The sequence below is a fragment of the Balaenoptera acutorostrata genome, chromosome 12 (genome assembly GCF_949987535.1).
Source record: "Balaenoptera acutorostrata chromosome 12, mBalAcu1.1, whole genome shotgun sequence".
In the NCBI taxonomy this organism is placed as follows: Eukaryota; Metazoa; Chordata; class Mammalia; order Artiodactyla; family Balaenopteridae; genus Balaenoptera; species Balaenoptera acutorostrata.
Genome location: NC_080075.1, coordinates 29,453,538 through 29,478,452, shown reverse-complemented (window position 1 = coordinate 29,478,452; position 24,915 = coordinate 29,453,538). Strand labels below are relative to the sequence as shown.

At 37.4% G+C, this 24,915-nt stretch overlaps 1 protein-coding gene and 1 long non-coding RNA gene across 4 annotated transcripts in view; one reads left to right on the top strand and one right to left on the bottom strand.

Annotated features, from left to right (window-relative positions):
• Positions 1-554: 554 nt before the first annotated feature.
• On the bottom strand, positions 555-23,128 carry LOC130709350 (uncharacterized). Its single transcript, XR_009009853.1, has 4 exons — positions 23,057-23,128; positions 15,285-15,422; positions 13,159-13,329; positions 555-724 (listed from the first exon to the last, which is right to left on the bottom strand). It is a non-coding gene; the product is annotated as an uncharacterized LOC130709350 (long non-coding RNA).
• Positions 18,025-24,915, top strand: part of LOC130709337 (eIF5-mimic protein 2-like) — a 35,901-nt gene continuing 29,010 nt past the window's right edge. For 2 of the 3 annotated variants that reach the window (XM_057557848.1, XM_057557849.1), the window contains exon 1: positions 18,379-19,586. In XM_057557848.1, the coding sequence (XP_057413831.1) occupies positions 18,464-19,267 (804 nt within the window). In that variant the 5' untranslated portion in view covers positions 18,379-18,463 and the 3' untranslated portion in view covers positions 19,268-19,586. Of the gene's footprint in view, positions 19,587-24,915 lie in introns of all 3 variants that reach the window. The other variant, XM_057557850.1, reaches the window with a different exon arrangement.

Below are 24,915 nucleotides of genomic sequence, written 5' to 3'. Positions count from 1 at the left end.
ATGAGTAGAAAGAACCTTGTTTTTTTTTTAAGATCGCCTGTGTTTTTACGGCATTTCTCCAGGCTTTCATACCGTTTCTTTTTCTGAAGCTTGTTGTTCTGCTGTTGCTGTCTACCACTCCATTCCTTAACATCTTGTTCCCCCTTGCTATCATCCTGTGTCCTTTCTGAGGGCTGGAGAGAATGTGTGATGGGACGCTGAAGAAGTTTAGCCAAACGATCAAGTCGCTCCACCAAGGAAAGTTCCTTCTTGGCACTGAACTCAGGAGGTTTCTGTTGCCTCTGTCGCTCCTGATACCTGTTCCAGAGTTCATTTAAACTCACAGTGTGCTGAGTTGTTAACTCTGGGGTGGCCTTATGATCCCTTTTTAGGTCATTAACTTGTTTGTCATATTTTGGAAAATCTCTAGCCTGACTTTTAGTAGTATGCTGTACTTCTTTGTTTTCCAAGCTTACATTGATACTGAGGCTCTCTATTCTGGTATAATCTGACTTTGTCTTTGCCACATTTTGATAAGAGGAAGGAAGGCAAGTGTGTTCTCTTTGTTTGTCTGGATGATGCTGAAAGGAATCTTTCCAAGAATGCCTCAGGAAAACTCTTCTTCCTAAGGATTCATGGCAAAAATCTTGATCACTTGGTAGGTGCACTGGATGATGAAAGTAAAACTTAGCTGACCTGAAGACAGAATGGGTGGTATTTTCAAATTCTGAATGACATCTGGACTCTGAAAAGGCGAAAAAAAAAAAAAAAAAGATTTTGAAGGACTTTCAAAATATTTGCATTCCCTTTAGAAATAGTATTCACATTTAATTCTTTAGATACAAAACGAAGACTGAAGGAAAGAATGGTCTATATAAAGTTTCAGAAAATTCACTGCCTGGACAAAGGATTCATGCCTTGTGCCTAGTGGCCAGATTGGCATGGTAATAGTTTAAGAGACTCCGGATCAAAAGACCCAGATTCTGGGCTGGATTCTGCCACAGACTGGCTGTATGACCTTGAGGAGGGCATTTAGGTTCTTGGGATTGTAACAGCAGCTGCTATGTATTACTGCTTGCTATGTGTGGGCTATTATGATATATGCTCTATATCTGCTTTTTCCCCTCTTATGAAACTGAGAGAGAGGTATTATTAATCTCATTTTCAGCTAAGAAACCCGAGACTTTATTTTTATCATCAGTAATTAAATGGATGGAATTTTTAAAACTCCAACTCTTTATATGTTTTAGAGCCTTGAAAAATTCTTTTTTCTGAACCATCTTCACACCCCCTCCATTTTTTTTATTGTGGTAAAATACACCTAATAAAATTTACCATCTTCCATCTTCACATTTTGACAGTCATTCTATATCAAAATAGGCATTTTAAGATGTAGAACATCTTAACAACTATAAACCATAATTGTAAACGTTAATTCAGTTTCCATACACATTCTTAAGAGTTCTAAGTCATGGAAGAAACAGACATACATATGAAACACAGTATCACTTGTAACTATGGGATCCATTTTACCTTCTCTATAGATTATTGGTAATCAGAATTTTCACTAAATACTCTGGGAATCCCTAAGACAATTTCCCCCAAATATAGTGGGATACATGGAGTCTGCTTTTATATCTAAAGGATAAAAAGACTCCCAAACCTCCCAATGAACAAAAGTCCAGAGCCAGGTGGCTTCACTGCTGAATTCTACCGAACATTTAAGGAAGAATTAATAGGAAAGATTCTCAAACTCTTCCAATAAACAGAACAGGAGAGAACACTTCCAAACTTATTTTATAAGGCCCACATTACCCTGTTATCCAGACGTTACCTAGATACCCAGTGTAGATACACTACAAGAAAATTACAAGCCAATATCCCTGATGAACATAGATGCAAAAAGAAACCAAACAAAACATTAGCACACCAAATTCAATAATATATTAAATGGATTATACACTATGATCAAGTGAGATTTATTCCAGGAATGCAAGGATGGTTCAACATCTTACAAATCAATCAATGTGGTGCATGACACTAACCAAATAAAGGACAAAATTCATATAATCAATAGATGTAGAAAAAGCATTTGAGAAAACTCAAAATCCATTCATGATAAAAACTCTCAACAAAGTAGGTATACAGGAAACATAGCTCAGCGACCATTTCTGACAAGACCATAGCTAACATACTCAATGGTGAAAAATGGAAAGCATTTCCTCTAAGATCAGGAACAAGACAAGGATATCCACCGGCATCACGTTTATTGAACACAGTATTGGAAGTTCTAGCCAGAGCAATTAGGCAAGAAAAAGAAACAAAAGGCACCCAAATCAGAAGAGAAGCAAAATTGTCACTATGTGAAAATGACATGGTTTTAGATATAGAAAACCCTAAAGACGCCACCAAAAAAACTGTTACAACTAAAACATTCAGTAAAGTTGCAGTATACAAAATTATTTAACAGACAAAAATCTGTTGCATTTCTATACATTAATAATAAACTACCAGAAAAAGAAATGAAAACAATCCTGTTCATAATTGCATCAAAAGAATAAAATACCTAGGAATACATTTAACCAAGGAGGTAAAAGACCTGTATACTGAAAACATTGATGAAAAAAGCTGAAAAAGACATGAACAAATGGGAAAATATTCTGTGCTCACAGATTGGAAGAATTCATATTGTTAAAATGTCCATACTACTCAAAACAATCTACAGATTCAATGCAATCCCTATCAAAATTCCAATGGCATTTTTCACAAAAATTGAACAATCCTAAAATTTGTATGTAACCACAAAAGACTCCAAATAGCCAAAGCAATCTTAAAAAAGTAGAAGAAAACTGTAGGCATCACACTTCCTGATTTCAAACTATATTACAAAGCTACAGTAATCAAAATGGTATAGTACTGACATAAAAACAGACATGTAGGTCAATGGAAAAGAATAGAGAGACCAGAAATAAACTCACACATGTAAGGTCAATTACCTTATGACAAAGCAGCCAAGAATATACAATGGGGAAAGGATAGTCTCTTCAATAAATGGTATTGGGAAAACTCGATAGCCCCATGCAAAAGAATGAAACTGAAGCATTATCTTACACCATACACAAAAATCAATTCTAAATGGATTGAAGATTTAAATGTAAGGTCTGAAACCATAAAATTCCTAGAAGAAAACATAGGCAGTAAGAGCTTCGACACTGGTGTTAGCAATAATTTTTTGAATTTGACACCAAAAGCAAAGACAACAAAAGCAAAAGTAAATAGTAGGAGTACATCCAACTGAAAGGCTTCTGCACAGCAAAAGAAACCATCAGACTACTGAATGGAAGAAGATATTTGCAAATGACATATCTGACAAGGGGTTAACATCCAAAATAGACAAAGAATTCAACTCAAATAAAAACAAACAAACAAACAACCCCATTAAAAAATGGGCACAGGATCTTAATAGACATTTTTGTAAAGAAGACATACGAATGGCTAACAAATACAGGAAAAGATGCTCAGCACCAATAATCATCAGGGAAATGTAAACCAAAACCACAATGAGATATCACCTCACACCTGTTAGAATGGCTATCATCAAAAAGACAAGAAATAACAAGCATTAGTGAGGATATGGAGCTAAAGGTTCCTTTTCCTGTGCACTGTTAGTGAGAATGTAATTGGTGTTGCCACTATGGAAATCAGTATGGAGGTTACCCAAAGAGTTAAAATGCAACTACCATATGACCCAGCAATTCTGCTTCTGGGTCTATACACAAAACAATTGAAAGCTTGGTCTTGGAGAGATATTCGTATATCTGTGCTCACTGCAGCATTATTTAAAATAGCCAAGACATGGAAACCACCTAAGTGTCCACTGATGGATGAATAGATAAGGAAAGTGTGGTATGGGGGGTGGGAGGAATTGGGAGATTGGGACTGACATATATACACTATTGATACTATGTATAAAATAGATAACTGATGAGAACCTACTGTATATAGCACAGGGAATTCTACTCAATGCTCTGTGGTGACCTAAATGGGAAGGAAATCCAAAAAAGAGGGGATATATATATATATATATATATATATATATATATATATACACACGTATAGCTGGTTCACCTTGCTGTACAGTAGAAACTAACACAACACTGTAAAGCAACTATACTCCAATAAAAATTAAAAGAAAACAAAAAAAAGAAAATGTGGTATAGAGGAAAGTGGGCAAGATGGCAGAGTAAAAAGACCTTGAGCTCACCTCCTCTCACAAGCACACCAAAATCACAACTATCCGCAGAGCATCCATTAAAAAAAAAACGCACACACACAAAACACTGGAACCCACCAGAAAAGATCTCCTACACCAAAAGACATAAAGAAGGAACCGCAACAAAACCAGTAGTAGGGGGAGACTCACAATATAATCAAATTCCATAACCCCTATGTAGGCAACGAAAACTGGAGAGTAAATATATTACAGAGGTTCTCCCAGGTTGGGGGTCTGGCATTGTTGAGATGAGCCCACAGAGCATTTGGCTTTGAAGGCCAGAAAGGCTTAATTGCAGGAGCCCCACAGGACTGGGGAAAATAGAGATATCACCCTTAAAGGGTGCACATGAAATCTCATATACCCTGGGACACAGGGCCAAAGAAGTAATTTGATAGGAGCCTGGGCCAGACCTACCTGCTGGTCTTGGAGAGTCTCCTGGAGCGGCAGGGGTTGGGGAAGGGTGGCTGCGGCTCACCCTGGGGACATAGACACTGGTGGCAGACATATTGGGGAATACTGTTGGTGGATGACATATTGGCTCATTAGCTCCAAAACCTGTCCCCACCCAACAGCCTGCAGGCAACCGTGCTGGGACGCCTCAGGCCAAAGAACTAACTGGGTCAGGACACAGCTCCACCCATTAGCAGACAGGCTGCCTAAAGACAAAAAAGCTCACAGCTGCCTTTGGACTAGCCCCTAGACATGGCCCAGCCCACCAGAGGGCCAAGACCCAGCACCACCCACCAGTAGACAGGCACAGGACTCTCCCACCAGGAAGCCAGGCCAAGCTTCTAGACCAGTCTCATTCACCAGGATGCAGGCACTCAAAGCAAGAAAACTATGATTCCTCAATGCAGGCCAGAGCCTACCCTGGGACCAGCTGGGCCATGGACTGGCCCACTAGCAGGCCAAGGAAACCTTCAGGACACTCCAGACCCTGTACCCAACTGTGTCAGGAAGCGACACCACCCCCTCGACAACCTGAAATGAGCTCTGGGATCCCAGGACCCTGCAGCTGGACCCAGGGACCAGCTCTGCCTGCCAGTAGACCAGCACTAACCCCATGACCTGGCTTCAACTACCAGTGGGTAGGCAACAACCCTAGGGTCTTCAGGACCCTGACTCCACCCACCAGTGAGCCAGCATTAGCCCCGGGGCCCCTAGCATTCTGCAACCAGCCACGTTGTGACCAGGCCCTGCTAAGCAGCAGCCAGCAGCATCCACACAAGGCAGGACCTGGCAACCAACCAGACTAGGGGCCTACCAGACTGCCCACATAGTTAGCCCACCACAACAGAAGGCCCAAGTAGCCCTCTTAGGGTGAACCCCTAGAGCACACAGCTTGGGTAACAAGAGGGGAGTGCGCTGCTGAAGTGCACAGGACGCCTCCTACAGAGGGCCACTTCTCCAAGGTTGACAGATGTAACTTACCTACTACATACATAAAAATACAAATAGCAACTTATTGACAAAATGAGATGGCAGAGCAATATGTTTCAAATGAAGGAACAAGATAAAATCCCAGAAGAAGAACTAAGTGAAGTGGAAATAGGCAATCTACCCAAGAAATAGTTCAGAGTAATGATCATACAGATGATCAAAGAACTCAGGAGGAGAATGGATGCACAGAATGAGAAGTCATAAGTTTTGAGAAAAGAGTTAGAAAATATAAAGAACAACCAGAGATGAAGAATACAATAACTGAAATGAAAAATACAGTGCAAGGAATCAAAGTAGACTAAAGGATTCAGAAGAATGGATCAGTGAGCTGGAAGACAGAGTAGTGGACATCACTGCCACTGAAGAGAAAAAAGATTTTAAAAGAAATGAGAACGGTTTAAAAGATCTCTGAGACAACATCAAGAGCACTAATATTCGCACTACAGGGGTCCCAGAAGAAGAGAGAAAGAGCTCGGGAAAACACTTGAAAGAAAGAGCTCAGGAAAATATTTGAAGAGATAATAGCTGATAACCTCCCTAACCTGGGAAAGGAAATAGTCATCCAAGTCCAAGAAGCGCAGAAAATCCCATACAGGATAACCCAAAGAGGAGCACACCAAGACACGCTGTAATCAAAATGTCAAAAATTAAAGATACAGAGAATACTAAAAGCAGCAAGGGGAAAGCAACAAACAACATACAAAGGAACTCCCATAAGACTGTCAGCTGACTTTTCAGCAGGCACTCTGCAGGTCGGAAGGGACTGGCATGATATATGTAAAGTGATGAAAGGGAAGAACCTACATCCAAGAATACTCTACTCAGCAAGGCTCTTGTTCAGATTTGACAGAGAAATCAAAAGCTGTATAGACAAGCAAAGGCTAAAAGAATTCAGCACCACTAAACCAGCTTTACAACAAATGTTAAAGGAACTTCTCCAGGTGCAAAAGAAAAGGCCACAACTAGATATAAGAAAACTATGGAACAAAAAAGCTCACCAGTAAACATACAGTAAAGGTAGGAAATCATTCACAAACAAAGCTAGCAGGAAGATTAAAAGACGAAAGTAGTAAAATCATCTGTATCCACGATAAGCAGTTAAGGGATACACAAAACAATTTGATGTAAAACATGACATAAAAAACAGTAATCATGAGGGGAGGAGAGTACACATGGAGGGTAATTGCAAATGCATTTGAAAGTAAGACATCAGCAATTTAGAAGAATCACCATATATATACAGAGACTGCTATACAATAACCTCAAGGTAACCACAAGCCAAAAATCTGTAGCAGATACACACATACACAAAAAAGGAATCTAAACATAACACTGAAGATAGTCATCAAATCACAAGAGAAGAGAACAAAAGAAGGGGGAAAAAAAGACCTACAGAAACAAATCCAAAACAATTAACAAAATGACAGTACGAACGTACGTATCGATAATTACCTTAAATGTAAACAGACTGAATGCTCCAACCAAAAGACACAAACTGGCTGAATGGATACAAAAACAAGACCCGTGTATTTGCTGCCTACAAGAGACTCACTACAGATCTAGAGACACATACAGACTAAAAGTGAGGGGATGGAAAAGGTAGTCCACACAAATGAAAATCGAAAGAAAGCCAGAGTAGCAATATTTATATTAGATGAAATCAACTTTAAAATAAAAACTGTCACAGGAGACAAAGAAGGACACTACAGAATGATCAAGGGATCAATCCAAGAAGAAGATATAACAACTGTAAATATATATGCACCCAACATAGGAGCACCTGAATACATAAGGCAAAATATTAATAGACATAAAAGGAGAAATCAACAGCAGCACAATAATAGTAAGGACTTTAACACCCGATTTACATCAATGGACAGATCATCCAGAGAGAAAATCAATAGGGAAACACAGGCCTTAAATAACACATTAGACCAAAGGGACTTCACTGATATTTATAGAGCATTCCACCCAAAAGCAGCAGAATACACATTCTTTTCAAGTGCACATGGAACATTCTCCAGGATAGATCACATGTTAGGCCACAAAACAAGCCTTGGTAAATGTAAGAAAACTGAAATCATATCAAGCTTCTTTTCCAACCACAACTCTATGGAACTAGAAATCACCTACAAGAAAAAAAAAAACTGCAAAAACCACAAACACGTGGAGGCTAAACAATATGCTACTAAACAACCAATGGATCACTGAAGAAATCAAAGAGGAAATCAAAAACTACCTAGAGACAAATGAAAACGAAAGCACGATGATCCAAGACCTATGGCACGCAGACAGAGCAGTTCTAAGAGGGAAGTTTATAGTGATACAGGCTTACCTCAGGAAACAAGAAAAATCTCAAATTAACAACCTAAACTTACATCTAAAGCAAGTAGAGAAAGAAGAATAAATAAAAACCAAAGTTAGTAGAAGGAAAGAAATCATAAATATCAGAGCAGAAATAAATGAAATAGAGACTAGAAAAACAATAGGAAAGATCAATGAAACTAAAAGCTGGCTCTTTGAAAATATAAACAAAATTGATAAACCTTTAGGAAGACTCATCAAGAAAAAAAGGGGGCTTCCCTGGTGGCACTGTGGTTAAGAATCTGCCTGCCATTGCAGGGGACACGGATTCGAGCCCTGGTCCCGGAAGATCCCACATGCCGTGAAGCAACTAAGCCCGTGTGCCACAACTGCTGAGCCTGTGCTCTAGAGCCCGTGAGCCACAACTACTGAGCCCGCGTGCTACAACTACTGAAGCCTGTGCGCCTAGAGCCTGTGCTCCGCAACAAAGAGAAGCCACCGCAATGAGAAGCCCGCACACCGAAACAAAGAGTAGCCCCCGCTCGTTGCAACTAGAGAAAGCCCGCACACAGTAATGAAGACCCAACACAGCCAAAAATAAAGAAATAAAATAAATTTATTTTAAAAAATACCATATGATCATCTCAATAGATGCAGAAAAAGCTTTTGACAAATTTCAACACACATTTATGATAAAAACTCTCTAGAAAGTGGGCACAGAGAGAACATACCTCAACACAATAAAGGCCATATATGACAAACCCACAGCTAACATTATACTCAATGGTGAAAAGCTGAAAGCATTTCCCCTAAGATCAGGAACAAGACAAGGATGTCCACTCTCGCCACTTTTTTTCAACATAGTTTTGAAGGTCCTAGTCACGGCAAGCAGAGGAGAAAAAGAAATAAAACGAATCCAAATTGGAAAAGAAGAAGTAAAACTGTCAGTTTTTACAGACGACATGATACTATAAAATCCTAAAGCTGCTACCAGAAAACTACTAGAGCTCATCAGTGAATTCGCTAAAGTTTCAGGATATGAAATTAATACACAGAAATCTGCTGCATTTCTACATACTAACAACGAAAGCTAAGAAAGACAAATTAAGCAGACAATCCCATTCACCATTTAGAACTAATAAACGAGTTCAGCATCGTTGCAGAATAAAAGTTAAATATTAAAAAAATCAATTGTATTATGATATACTTGCAATTAACAAACTGAAAATGAAATTAAGAAAACCATTCTGGGGGAATTCTCTGGCAGTCCAGTGGTTAGGACTCTGCAATTCCACTGCAAGAGGGCATAAGTTAGATCCCTGGTTGGGGAACTAAGATCCCTCAAGTCAAGCAGCACAGCCAAAAACAAAAAGAAAAGCAAAAGGAAACCATTCTGTTCACAACAGCCTCAAAAAAATTAAAATATTAATGTAAATTTACCATAAGAAGAGAAAAACTTCTACTCTGAAAGCTACAAAAAATGACTGCAAGAAATTAAAGACTAAATAAATATCTAAATCAATAAATATCTATCTAAATCAAACATCCCAAGTCCACGGACTTACTGTTAAGAAAGCAATTCTCACCAAAGTGATCACAGATTCAACACAATCCCTATCAGAATCCTGGCTGATTTCTTAGTAGAAATTTTGCAAGCATATGGAATTGTCAAGGACCCAGAATAGCCAAGACAATCATGAAAAATAAGGTAATGTTGGAGGACTCATACTTCCCAATTTTAACTCACCGAATGGGAGAATATATCAAAATCAAAATTTTGATAAGAATGTGTATCTAGAATACATAGAACTCTTAAAACTCAATAAAAAAGAGAAATAGCCCAAATAAAAACCAGGCCAGGATCTGAATACACATTTCTCCAAGGATAACACACAACTGGCCAATAAGCACACAGAAAGATGTTCAACATCATAATCATGAGGCAAATGCAAATCAAAAGCAAAATGAGATACAAATTCACATCCACTAGAATAGATCCAATGAAAAAGTCAGATAATAAGTGTTGCTGAGTTTGTAGAGAAATTGAAATCCTCATACATTGCTCCTGGGAATGTAAAATGGTGCAGCCACTTTGGCAAACAGTCTGACAACTCCTCAGATGATGAAATATAAAGTTATCCCATGATCTAGGAACTCCATTCCTGGGTACATACCCAAGACAAATGAAAACATACTGCCCATATAAAAACCTGTACATGAAGAGAAAAGCATTTATATTTTATAAATATAAAATCATTATTTTATAAAAGCATTATTCATAGTAGCCAAAAGGTGGAAACAACCAAATGTCCATCAACAAACAGATAAACAGACTGTGATACATACATACGATGAAATATTATTGAGCCATTAGAAGGAATAAAATAATGATACAAGCCCTAACTTGGATGAACCCAAAAACATCATGCTGAGTTAAAAGAAGCCAGTCACAAAAGTCCACACATTAAATGATTCCATTTGTATTAAGGTCTAGAATAGGAAAATTTATAATAGAGACAAAGTAGATCAGTGGTTGACTTAGGGCTTGGGGGGAGGTGGGTGATGAGGAAATAGAGGGGTGATAGCTAAGGGGTATAGGGTTTCTTTCTGAGGTGATAAAAATGTTCTAAAGTCAACTGTGCTGATGGTTGCACATATCTGTGAATAGGGTAAAAATCATTAAATGGTACACTTTAAGTGGGAGAATTATATATGTGCATTACATATTAAAAAAGCTGTTTGAAAAAAAAATGTTCTATGAGCATTTGAAAGGTTGTTTTTTAAAAGCATACAAACATTTATACACATCAACCTCATTATTTCCAGATGTTTCTCTAACTCTGCTTTTCTTGTTGTTTTTAATTTCATTTCTATGGTCTGTCATGGGCTAAGTATGTGTGTTCAAGCTCTCTAGTGTTCTGTATTATCCATTTCTCCTTGAGGGTCCTCTAGGGCAGCGGTCCCCAACCTTTTTGCCACCAGGGACCAGTGTCAGGGAAGACAATTTTTCCACAGACGGGGGTGGGGGGTGGGGGGTGGGGGGTGGGGGGATGGTTCAGGCGGTAACGTGAGGAATGGGGAGCGATAGGGAGCTGCAGATGAAGTTTCTCTCGCTTGCCCGCCCGCCGCTCACCTCCTCTGTGCGGCCTGGGCTAGAGTATGCTTCTGCAGGTTATATTTCCATCTTTCTTTTCCAAGCTATGTCTCCTAGACTACCCACTGCAGAGTTGCAATGTTGTTTTTTCATCTTACACATTCTTTTTTGTGTGTGATAAACACAGAAGATTAAATTTACCATCTTAACCAAGTTTTAAGCATACAGTTCAGCAGTGTTAAGTATGTTCACACTGTTGCACAACAGATCTCTAGAACATCTTCATCTTGCAACACTGAAACTCTATACCCAATAAACATGAACTCCCCCTCCTTTCTCTCCCCAGCCGTTGGCAGCCACTTTTCTACTTTGTTTCTATGAGTTTCACTATTTCAGAGACTTCATGTAGGTGGAATATACAGTGCTTATCTTTTTGTGACTGGCTTATTTCACTCAGCACAAGGTCCTTGTGATTCACCTATGTTATAGCATGTGACAGGATTTTCTTCTTTTAAGGCTGCATAACATTCTATTGTATATATATCACATTCTATTTATCCATTCATCTGCTGATGGACGTATCTTGATTATTGTGAGTAATGCTGCAATGAACATGGGTGTGCAGATATCTCTGAGCTCCTGCTTTGAATTCCTTTGGATATACACCCAGAAGTGGGATTGCTGTATCATATCGTCATTCTATTTTTAATTTTTTAGGAACCTCCATACTGTTTTCCATAATGGCTGTGCCATTTTATATTTCCACCAGCAGTGCACAAGGGATCCAATTTCTCTGCATCCTTGCCAACAATTGTTATTTTCTGTTCTTTTGATACTACCCATCCTAATAGGTGTGCAGTAGTATCTCATTGTGGTTTTGATTTGCATTTCTTTGATGATTAGTGATATTAAGCATCTTTTCATATACTTGTTGGCCATTCATATATACTCCCTGGAGAATTGTCTATTCGAGTCCTTTACCCATTTCTAAATTGGGTTTCTTTGTTGTTGACTTTTAGAAGTTCCATATATAATCTGGATATTGATCACTTATCATGATTTGCAAATATTTTCTCCTATTCCACAGGTTGTCTTTTAACTCTGTTGATTGTGTCCTTTGAAGCAGAGTTTTAAATTCTGATATAGTATAATTTATTTATTTTTGCTTTTGTTGCCTATACTGTTGGTGTCATATCCACGAAATCATTGCCAAATCCAATGTCATGAAGCTTTCCCCCCATGTTTTCTTCTAAGAGTTTTATAATTTTAGCTCTTCTGTTTGGATCTTTGATCCATTTTGAGTTAATTTTGTATATGGTAAAAGGTAATGGTCCAAATTAATTCTTCTGCATGTGGATATCCAGTTTTCCAACACCATTTGTTGAAGAGACTATTCTTTTCCCACTGTGTAGTCTTGGTGGCCTTATGGAAAAAATCCATCTAATACTTTCTTGATGTTAGCAGCTGCACGAGGACTATTTTCAAAATACAGTATCGCTAGATTAGCTTCTTGACTCCTTTCTTTGCTTATCTGGATACTGTTCTATATTCCTCTAAGACATAAAGTTTGACAGCTAGCTAGTAACGGCTTGTGTCCTATACACTTTTCTTTTATGTTATTAGAAAAAGGGGGCCATGGGTAAACATAAATAGATTTGATCTTGGGTCTTTTTTATTGTAATTTTTTAAAAGTTTGTATTGAGATTCTTTCTGTCTTTGTCACAGTCATCTGGAATGCCTTAAGCTTTCCCTCCCCTGTTTCAGTGTTGAGACATGGTACTTCACTTCTAATACTATCAGCCTTGGGTATTTAATTGTAATTTTGTTTCTAAATTGCCAGTGTCTTTTCCCAGAAGTAACAATTATCTTACAAATAAATACATACATCCACACAGACAAAGAAGCACTGAAGTGATATGCATAAGAAAGCAAAAACTAAAAAGATGGAACTCTGTTTAAATTGTGAGACTATAGTCTCATCAGAATTAAGTGGAAACACGTAGACACAGGCGTTTGCGTGTGCATGCTCTCTCTCTCTCACACCCCCTACCCCGCTCCCCATTACCTGCAATATCTATTTGCAAGGATTTCTCCTCTTCGGGCCAGGCTTCCTTAGGAACTGTCCTCTTACTGTGGATCTCCCCTTTCTGTTTAATGGCTTTAGTGTCTGGTAGATTATCAATCTTCGTGTCTTGTAGTTGAGCTGACTGCTCTGAAGCAGCAGCAGCACTGGAACCTAAGAGAGGGAAATCAAGATTCAGACAGGAAGCTGACAAAAATTATTTTAAAATACCTCTCAAGCATCTACTAGTGTGAGAAGAGAGTTACACTGGATAAACAGTGAGATGGATGCAGGACAGGAATAAAGACGCAGACGTAGAGAACAGACGTGAGGACACGGGGAGTGGGAAGGGGAAGCTGGGACGAAGTGAGAGAGTGGCATGGACTCATATACTACCAAATGTAAAATAGATAGTTAGTGGGAAGCAGCCGCATAGCACAGGGAGATCAGCTCAGTGCGGTGTGACCACCTAGAGGGGTGGGATAGGGAGGGTGGGAGGGAGACGCAAGAGGGAGGAGATATGGGGATATATGTATATGTATAGCTGATTCACTTTGTTATAAAGCAGAAACTAACACACCATTGTCAAGCAATTATACTCCAATAAAGATGTTTAAAACAAACCAAAAAACTGAGATGGAAAGAGAAAAGCATTTTGGGCAAAGGTGAATACATATGAAAAAAATGGAATCAGGAAAGCAACGGAACATCTAAGAAACAGTGCAAGTATATAATTTATTAGATTATAGAATTTGTAAGGAAAGGAGAAAAATTAGCCTTTGAAAGGTTCTTTGGGAGCCCATTCTACTGTTCTGAAAGACTAGGCTCAAAAAGTTTAGTTTTCATTCTTTTTCTTTAATAAATGTATTTATTTATTTATTTATTTATTTGGTTGCATTGGGTGCTCGTTGCTGCGTGCGGGCTTTCTGCAGTTGCGGCGAGCAGGGCTACTCTTCATTGTGGGGCGCGGGCTTCTCAGTGCGGTGGCTTCTCTTGTTGCGGAGCACAGGAGGGCTGGAACCCGTGTCCCCTGCATTGGCAGGCGGATTCTTAACCATTGCACCACCAGCGAAGTCCTAGTTTTTATTTTCAAGGGCAATGAAAACTTTCTGATGAGGAGATTAACATGATCAAAACTTTTTCTGAAGCATTCGTTTAAAAACAGCAAAAAAGCGGGTAAATTTTCGAATACTATATTGCCCAGAATACAATATAACTTCTGAAAAAGAAGCAATACACAAAAAAAGAGAAGTGGCTAATTATACTCCAAACTATGTTTTTATTTATACTTGTGGCAGACTACCAGCTGTCCTCCGAAATCCATTTTCCTTTTCCTCTAAAATAGAACCTGACTTAGCTGGGCATACCATCATAGAGATTATATTTCCCAGCCTCCCTGGCAACATAGGTTGGTGTGACCGTGTGAATAAGTCTGGCCAATAGGATGGAAGGGGAATGGTACATTTAACTTTTGAGAAGTATTTAAAGGAAGAAATACACTTTTTTCTTTTTCCTTTTTTTTCCTTTCTGCTGGCTGGAATACGTGTCTGATAACTACAGCATGAGAATGGAGGCTAAAATGTTGAAGCAACAGGAGAGAAAGAGCTTTGTTCCCTGATACTCTTTTCTGTCTTCTTTAAGCCAATGTCATTTTGTTTTTGTTTTCATCTCTCAGAGCCAAAACTATCCTAAACTAAACACACTTTTACAGGCATTTTTAATCAGCACAGTCCTACCGAAGTAAATTAACTGGGTAGGTTGTTAGGAAGTAAACAAGCTAAATTCCTGAAGAACAAAGGCCTATGTAAAACAATTTTATTAGAGAATTAGTATCTCATGGCAACAAATATTTTTATCAGTAGAGTTTTAAAAAGTCCATTATGTGAATTTCTGGCAATGAGATTAATTTGTGTACAATATTCACAAAGTTCTCCAAAAATATCTCAAAGAGCTTTAAAAATGTTAGTTTTACCTGCCAATGTATACCAAAAGTTGCAGCTAACATCCTATTTCACATATGAAGAAGATGCAGGGTTGAAGAGAGCAAGAATATATAATACTTTTCTATTTATATTCATTTTAGAAGGCCAGAATAGAACAGTAGGCAGATAATTCTACAGTTCCACTACCTGTAGTGTCTTTCTGCAAGGATTCTTTTTCTTCAGATCGAGCAGCCTCGGTCACTGCCCTTTTACTGTAGATCTCCTTTTTCTGGTTTTTGTCTGAGAGGTCCTCATCCCCAGTGATGAGAACTTGAACTTGAGCATCTGGAATAATGATGTCATTTGATCCCAGGGAGAAGGAAAAGATAACACAAGCAAGTAATCCACCCCCTCCACCCCAAACAAAAACAAAAACAAAAACCTCCTTATATATTAGGAAAAAAAGCATCTCTTAGGCTCAACCATGTAAAAGCTGTGACAGTTTCAAGGACTTTATTACATATGACAGTTTTGGGGGGTTTGGAAAGTTTTCCATATTCTTCTGTGTACAATCACTTTAAACAAAATCTGTTCTTTGTTGATTTGATGCAACAGTTAAAAAAAAAAAAATCCAGATCAGGTATCTTTCAAAGTAGTAAAGTACATCTGAACAAGCCTATTCAACATTTTTGTCACTTAGGGGGCAAATTTTGATATTTCGTATAATCCTAGAAAAGCATCTATATCATCTAGATTTTATATATTATACTCATATAACTTTTTAAAATCTCCTGAGGTTAAATTTGTCTAACGCTTTCTATTTTCTTTCTGTTTTTCTTGGTCATACTTGCTAGAGATTTATCTACCTTATTGGTCTTTTAAAATCAGCTCTTTTCTTTTTTATTGTATGAGAAAACTCAAGTGCAAAATACTAATGTTGGTAAATAAATTAAAAATCACCAATACAACAACTAGGATACAGTTATCAAGCAGTTAATATGGTTATGTTTTTTACAATGGATTGACAAGAGATTCACTTCCTATCTCCAAGCATGAATATTTTTCAACAGAGCAGTCAGAAAGGCAATACAGATTACTAAAAACAACATAATGAACACCAATGTGTCTACTATAGAGCTTAAGAAATAAGATAAAACATTACAGATATAATGATATAATGATAATGATACCCTGTGTAAAGCCTCAATGATACCATTCTCTCTTTTCAGTAGCAACCTTAAGCTCAATTTAGAGTTCGTCAATCTCAAAGATGTTCTTGAACTTTTTACTATACAGTGCTGCATGTATTAGTCAACAAGGTACTGGATTGTTTTGCATGTCTTTAAACTTTATATAAAGGGTATAATACTCTGTGTACCTTTAAGTAACTTGCCTTTTACACTCAGTATTACGATTGGGGGATTTACTCTTAGTGACTCTAATGAACTCATTCTCAGTGTTATGTAGAATTCTATGGAATTAATATATCAATTTTCACCTGTTGATACACTTTAGGCTATTTCTAATTTTTTAATATTGAAAAGCATTACAATGAACATTACTATAAAATTTCTTGGTAGGTTGTATGAGTTTCAAATATCTTCTCTCAGTCTGTGTCTTGTCTTTGAATTATTTATGATGTCTTTCGGTGCACAAAATTTTTCATTTTAATAATACCACTTGTTTTCTTTTTCCTTCGTGGTCTGTGCTTTGTGTGTCTTATTTAAGAAATCATTATTTCATGGTCAAAGGATAGTCATCTAAATTCTAAAAGCTTAAAGATTTCCTTTTTACATTTAATATCATTTGGACTACATTTTTGTTTAGTGTGCAGCAGGGATCTATCTGATTTTATTTTTTCTTACATATATAATCAATGGCCCAAACACTATTGAATAGTTTACCCTTTCTTATGTCTTAGGATTCTTATGTCATCTGTGTCATATATTAGTTTCCACATTCATGGGTGTGTTTCTGGGTCAACATGTTGTTCCACTTTTCTTTGTTTATTCCTTTGCAAGTGAGATCTTAAATATATATATTTTATACATATATAAATTATATATAAATTTTATATATGTATACACACACACACACACACACACACACACACATATAAGTCTTTTGATGTCTGGTATGGCAAGTTCCCTTACCTTATTCTTTAAATAGACTTCTTGATTTTCCAACAAATTTTGGAATCAGCCTGTCAAGTTCCATGAAAAATTCTACTGGAATTTTGAGTAGCGATTCATTGAATTTATTTAAGTCTTCCTTAATATATTTCAATGAAGCTTTATCATTTTCTCTACATTAGTTTTGCATGTCCTTTGTGAGATTCATTTCTAAGTACTTATTTTTTGTTGTTTTTAAAAAAGTATCTTAAAAAAAATCTTTTGCATTATGTATCAGAAGACATGTATCAAAAAATGCACAGAGAACTCTGAATTGGTAAAAAGTGAACATGTACCCAGGTTTTTAAAAAAAAATCTGCCTAGAACCCTACATTCTCTCCCCTCATTCTTTCAATCTCCCCCAGGCTGAGCATAACACCCCATTTTAAATGCAACAAATGACTTATATTTCTGAACTTTATATAAATGGAATAATACAGCACATAGCCTTTATGTCTTGCTTTCTTCTCTTACATTATATTTGTAAGATTCGTTAAGTGTTAAAACATATATTTGTCTTTTACTCAGTCTCATTTACTGGTTACTATTCAACAGTGGCAATATGCTACAATTCACTCATACTACTGGAAAAATAATGGCATAGTACATATAAAAATAATGGCCTCTGGGTAATTGCCAGTTTGGAGCTATTACGAAAACTGCTGTAAAGAATATTCATGTGGCGGAGGAGACACCACCGCAGTTGCCGCCACCTCTGGGATTTCTGGCTCTTTTCTCTTCGCCTTAAATTCGGGTGTCTTTTATGAGTAATCAAAAGCAGTAAAGGCAACGCTATCAGGCCAGCGTTTTAAAACCAGAAAAAGAGATGCAAAAGAGAGGTTTGACTCTACTCAGTTTTAAGACTGCATTATTCAAGGCTTAACTGAAACTGGTACTGATTTGGAAGCAGTAGCAAAGTTTCTTGATGCTTCTGGAGCAAAACTTGATTACTGCCGATATGCAGAAACACTCTTTGACATTCTGGTGGCCGGTGGAATGCTGGCCCCAGGCGGTACACTGGCAGATGACATGATGCGTACAGATGTCTGTGTGTTCGCAGCACAAGAAGACCTCGAGACCATGTAAGCATTTGCTCAGGTTTTTAACAAGTTAATCAGGTGCTACAAATACCTGGAGAAAGGTTTTGAAGATGAGGTTAAAAAGCTGCTGCTGTTCTTAAAGGGTTTTTCAGAGTCGGAGAGGAACAACCTGGCTATGTTGACCGGTGTCCTTCTGGCTACTGGAACACTTAATGCATCCACTCTTAATAGCCTTTATAATGAGAATTTGGTTAAAGGGGTTTCAGCAGCTTTGGTTGTAAAGCTCTTTAAATCATGGATAAATGAAAAAGATATCAATGCAGTAGCTCCAAGTCTTTGGAAAGTGAGCATGGATAACAGACTGATGGAACTTTTTCCTGCCAATAAACAAAGCATTGAACACTTCACAAAGTATTTTACCGAGGCAGGCTTGAAAGAGCTTTCAGAGTATGTTTGGAATCAGCAAACCACAGGAGCTCGTAAGGAACTCCAGAAAGAACTTCAAGAACAGATGTCTCGTGGTGATCCATTTAAGGATAAAATTTTGTATGTCAAGGAGGAGATGAAAAAAAACAACATCCCAGAACCAGTTGTCATCGGAATAGTATGGTCCAGTGTAATGAGCACCGTGGAATGGAACAAAAAAGAGGAGCTTGTAGCAGAGCAAGCCATCAAACGCTTGAAGCAATACAGCCCTCTCCTTGCTGCCTTTACAACTCAAGGTCAGTCTGAACTGACTCCGTTACTGAAGATTCAGGAGTATTGCTATGACGACATTCGTTTCATGAAAGCCTTCCAGAAAATAGTGCTGCTCTTTTATAAAGCTGAAGTTCTGAGTGAAGAACCCATTCTGAAATGGTATAAAGATGCACATGCTGCCAAGGGGAAAAGTGTTATCCTTGAGCAAATGAAAAAGTTTGGAGAGTGGCTCAAAAATGCTGAAGAAGAATCTGAGTCTGAAGCTGAAGAGGGTGACTGAATTTGAAACTACACCCTCAGTAAAGCAAACAGGAGTTGTAGATAAAATGTCATGTCTCATGTGTCCTGGTTCTTACATCTTCCTACCTCCCTATATCAAGCATGATATAAGGGCTTTCATGGCAAAGTTTATTTTAACTGTTCCTATGGTTACTGGAAATGTTGGATTTAGTTTCTAAAGCCATGTTTTAGAACTAGTCTATCTGGGAGAATCCTTCTTTGTCTCTTCCAGCTTCTAGTGACCCCTAGTGCTCCCTGGCTTTGGACAGCATAACTCCAATCTCTGCTCCTGTCTTCACATGGCCTCCTCTCCTCTTTTTGTAAGTACACTAATCATTGGATTTAAGGCCCACCCTACATCCAGGATGATATAACCTAGAGATCTTTAACTAATGACATCTGCAAAGACCCTATTTCCAAATAACATCACATTCTGAAGTTTCCTGGGGACAGGAATTTTGGGGCAATTACTACTTAACCCATAAAACAGATTTTTGTTTCGTTTTGTTATTCCATGTTTTTATTGTTGAGTCCTAATTTAGCTACACTGTAGTCAAAGAAGCTGTTCTTTTTGAACATCAGTTCTTCAAAACCAACAGCTTCATCAATTTTTCTAAGTGTTCCGTGTGTTCTTTAAAAAATGAAAAGTTCTCTGTACTAAGTCAAACTTTTAAAGTCCATTTTAAAATCTTGTCTACTTTAATTTTCTTTCCTGGTCTCTCAGTTTCTGATAGGTATGTATTGTTGGGTTTACCTATATTTTCCTGTCATTTTTCCTGCATACAAGTTTGAGTAAAAGAAAATAAACTCAAATTTTATCTTATTGGTATATTTGAGCCTTTTGTTCTTACAAGGTAAACTCATAATATATATTAATATTTTTTGGTCTGGAATTTTATTTTGTCAATATTAACATTGCCCATTAGCTTTATTTTAGTTGGTATTTGCCAAATATATCATTTTCCATCTCTTCCATGTTTTGGGAGGTAAGGGAAAATAAACTATAAACTAATCAAAATAACATGTACAAATGGTTTTGAAAGTCAAATAGTTCCAGTAAACTTATAACAGAAATCAACAGTTTTCAAACACCACCAGTTTATTTAGCCATTTCTTCTAGTATCACTATCCTTGTTTCCAAATAACATGCTTTATATTGCTGTATCCTTTTTAGTTCCAGAAATTATTTTTTGATTTCCTTCTAGGATCATATGGATTTACCTTTTATAGAACTTTCCTGTCACACCCATATTCCCTCAATCTATCTTCTGAAAAGTTTTAGTCCTATATTAATGTTCATTGTTTATATATTATGTAAATAGTAGTCACGATGATGAAATCAATATTCAGTGATTGTGTTTTGTTTCTATTATTCACAGTTAAACCAACTAGTATACTGTAATCACATTTGTTTTCTTTTACAAAGTTTTGCTTTTACTGAGGAGTTAATAATTGCCTATTTCTGCATTTGCTATGTTTCTATATACCAATCCCTACATCATCCTCATAAATGTAAATAGAATTGAAAATCTCTTCTAAATACAGTCAACTACATAAGGTATTCTATCAACTTGACCTTTTTCTTGCAGTCCTCAATCTGATCTTGTTCTAGAGCTTCTGTACCAACACTGCAATGGCAATTCCTTTCCCCTCTCTCTTATGTTGTCCCCATTTCCTCCATCCCATGTTTTCCTTTAACAAATATTAAATCTACTCCTTCGTTTTATTTAGTGAAATAATTTTCCCTCAGAATTTCAAGGCATTACTCCTTTGGTTTCTAGTTCCATGTATTATTTTTGAAAAGCTTAACGTCAGTCTAATTTGCATTTCTTTATATGGTACCTGTTTTCTTTCTGGAAGCTTTCAGAATCTCTTTCCTTGCCAGTGTTTCGAAATTTCAAGGTCATGTGCCTTGGTGTGGATTTTTATGTACATGACAGTTCCTATTAACATGGAAATTCATATCCTTCAGTTTTGGAATTTATTCCTATACTAGTCCTTTGAGTCCTTTTTTTCTATCTTCTCTATTATCTCTATGGAACACCTGTTTTTTGATGTTGACCCTTTGGGGCCAATCTTGAATTTTTTTTCTTTTCCCTTCTTTTTATGTTCTGTTTCCTAACAGATTTTCTCAGTTTTATATTCCAATCCTTCTACTGAGATTTTTACTTCTGATATATTTACTGGGCTCACTTAGCTATTATACAAAAGTCACTATTCAATTTTCCCCAGCAGGTATCTTCCCCCTATTCTCCTTAATCCTTTAAAGTGAGAGGCTCTGAGGCTGGGCTTCTCCAACGGTGAAATAGGAGGACTTTTCCTTAGGATGCAGTCTGGAAATAGACCAACAATAATAGTAGCAGTAGACCCCCATAACAAGTGGGAGGTTAGAGGGGTCCCTCAGTTAACAAAGCCCAACTTTATTTCACACACATCATCCTTACCAAATGCAAACTAGAGGTGAGTTATATTTGGTAAGTTCATTGTGCAGACTTCTGACGGAGTTCCCTTAGCGTATCACTTTGTTCCCTGCCAATGTTTCCGTATCCACCTTCTTCTCAATTGTCTGACAGTGGGATCACAGGGTTATCTATATGTACCGAATTGCCACTAGTATATAGCTAGTATATGAGAGTTTTCATTTATGAACTCCATTTTGCAAAAATATTTGCCTTTCTATTTACTTGGCAGCCTCCATGTTAACTGGCAGATGTGCTTCTTTTATCATCTTATTTCAAAAGACTTCAAAATGCTTTTCAGTGCAACAAAAAGTTATCTGGAAGAATAAATGTGTGCACTTTAGCAAGCAGCCTTTCATTCGGTTTCCTCATAAAAGCATTAACAACATCACATGAAGTCATTAACACTATGCCAAAACTGGAACATAGAGCCAGCCTATGTTTGAATACTGCCCCGGGATCAGTAGGTCCTATTTGCCTAATAGCTATGCGCAGGAATAAAAAAACTGTAAATGCAACAAAGCAACACATGCAAGTATACAAGTAGAATTTTCAGTGGCTCCGGGAATTTTCATTTAATAAATACTACTGTGCATCAATTAAAGAAGCACAATGTCAGGGATGCAAAGGAAAAAAAATCATGCAGATTCCTAAAGATTAAAAGCTTTTATAAAACAGCAGGGCCTATATCTAGGGGCAAGGATGAAAACTCAAATACCCACAGTCACCAGACTGACAAGGTAGATGTATGAAGTGGATTGAGTCTGAGACTCGTGGGGACTGAAGCAAACAGGAGAATGTATGTCCTCTCTGCAGAGGACAACCATGCCTCAGGGTCAACGATAACTGCCATGGAGGAATACAAGTTGAGTGCAACTACATATTCTGACTTCTCAAGGGAAGCCCAAAATCTTATTTTTAGATGTTGGCAGCAAAAGTTTTAAAAAGTTAAACACCATGTGAGCCATACACTTTCCTGCAGAATCCAGCCTATGAGATATTAGTTTGTACCATCTGACAGATAAATTCACAAGGCATTTTAATCCAGATTTTCTATGAATTTTAGTCGTTAAAACATACTTAAATGGATATTATTTCATTTCAAAAGTTGCAATATATTTCCCATAGTGAAAATAAAGTCTACAGTTTTCAAAAATCTAAAGCATTTAAAAAGATTTTTTATTTTCCTTCTTGTACATATCCAATAAAACAGCTAGGAGAAAAGTTTGCATTAACAAAGCAGAAAAAAAAAGAAAGCCTGGACAACACTCTCATTTAAGATGAACAGGAAAAAAAAAAGGCCACAGAATACACAAAGCCAATCCAGTCACCTGCATTATCTTTCTGAAAGGGTTTTTTTCCCCATTGACAAGGATGCCTTAGTTACCACCCTCTTACTGTAGATCCCCTCTTTATGTTTAATGTTAACAGTGTCTGCCAGCTCATCATCCCTTGTGCCTAGCACCTGAGCCGGGAAGTCTGGAGCAATGGCATCATTGGATCATACAGAAAAATGGAAAAGTAGTACAGTTAACACAAGTACAGATTGAAGAGAGACAAAAATTTTACCTCTTAAACCACTTCTATAAAAAAGGCACTACCATGGGAGTGTTACGGGGTAATCAGAAGGAGACATGAGTCAAACTGAAGCTGTCAGAAATGTACAATATTGCAACAATATACTGGAGAAGCAAATGACATAAGAGGAGACATATAAATTAGAAGGGAGACAATTTCCGGCTCAGGAACGTTTTCAGAGGAGGAGAAAATAGTTTGTACCTTGGAAAGTAAGTAGGCTTTTTGAAATATGGGGAGGAAGAAACAAAGGCATTTTAGGTAGAGGTTACAGCGTTAGCAAAGACCAGGAAGCAGGAAAACAGATTAAGCAAAAAAATCCGATACTTTTGCGGTCAGACTGTATTATGGACTACATTAAAGAGAGTGGTGGGAGATATTAAAAAGGAATTGTTTGGGACAAAATTCAGCAGGGCATGGAATCCCAAGCTACAGGGGTAAAGAGTGTAAATTTTACTGTACATGAAATGCAACATCATTCAGGATTTTTTAATAAAGGGAACTGCAATCAGTTACATTGTAGGAAGCTTAATCTGACAATAATACAAAAGACAAAACATTGTAAGGAAAATTTTATGTGATAAAGTAATACAAGATTTGAAAGTAACTTTATTTTCTTTAAAATATATTTCAATATTCTGAAATCCACTAATATAGGAACTGATAAGAGAAGTTTATCCATGTCACATATAAGAGGCAAAAGAACATCTCTGGACTTACAGGAGTTTATAGTAACTATAGAATTATCTTCTACAACAATGCTTTTCTTTCTTAACTGATACTCCATACTTCATGCATTTTCTAAGCACCTAAAAAGTGTATGGCAATAAAAGCTGGGTAAGTATCAGTTCATTTGTACAGTATAAGTATAAATAAGTCATGAGTTCTATTTCAGGACAGATTGCAAAGATCCTATTAAGCCTTCTGGGTCATATGTACACTGAGCTTTTCTTTGCTTCCGTGGCATCACGTTCTTTTATTTGCTCCCTACCTCTTTGGTAGATCCTTAGTGTCCTTTCTTCTACCAAATCTCTCAATGCTGGAGTTCCTCAAGGTTTCAGAACTGGGTTCTCTTCTCTTCCTGGATGAACTCATTGATCATCAATGTATGGAACACTATATGTGGATGACCAACAAATAGATATCTCTAGCTGGAACCTGTTTTCTGAGCTTCAGATTCTAGCATTCAGGACACAGCTAGCCTCTAAAGCATTTGGAGGAAAAATTAGAAAACGATGTCCCTTCCTCATAAAAAAAATTTTTGTTTTATATATTATGATACAACACAAACAACTATACGTGAGGGTCTCTTCACCACCTCCCTTTATCCTCCAAGAGAGGTGATTATGTCAGGTTCAGAGTTAGGCAAGGAAGAATAATTAAGTTCCTGAGAGCAGTGCATGGATGTACAAGAGAATCAACCTCCTTGGAGCTGAGAGGCAGTTGAAAGAGAGTGTAGCCACACATATGTGTCTATGCCATTGAATGTATGTGTACTTATTTTCCTGCATCTGTGCACAGCTGCAGAACGTGTGCAGATTTACGTTTCGGGCAGGAAGAGAGTTAACGTTATTGCTCCAGAACGCTAACAGGAGATTTGGAATCTTCACACCTG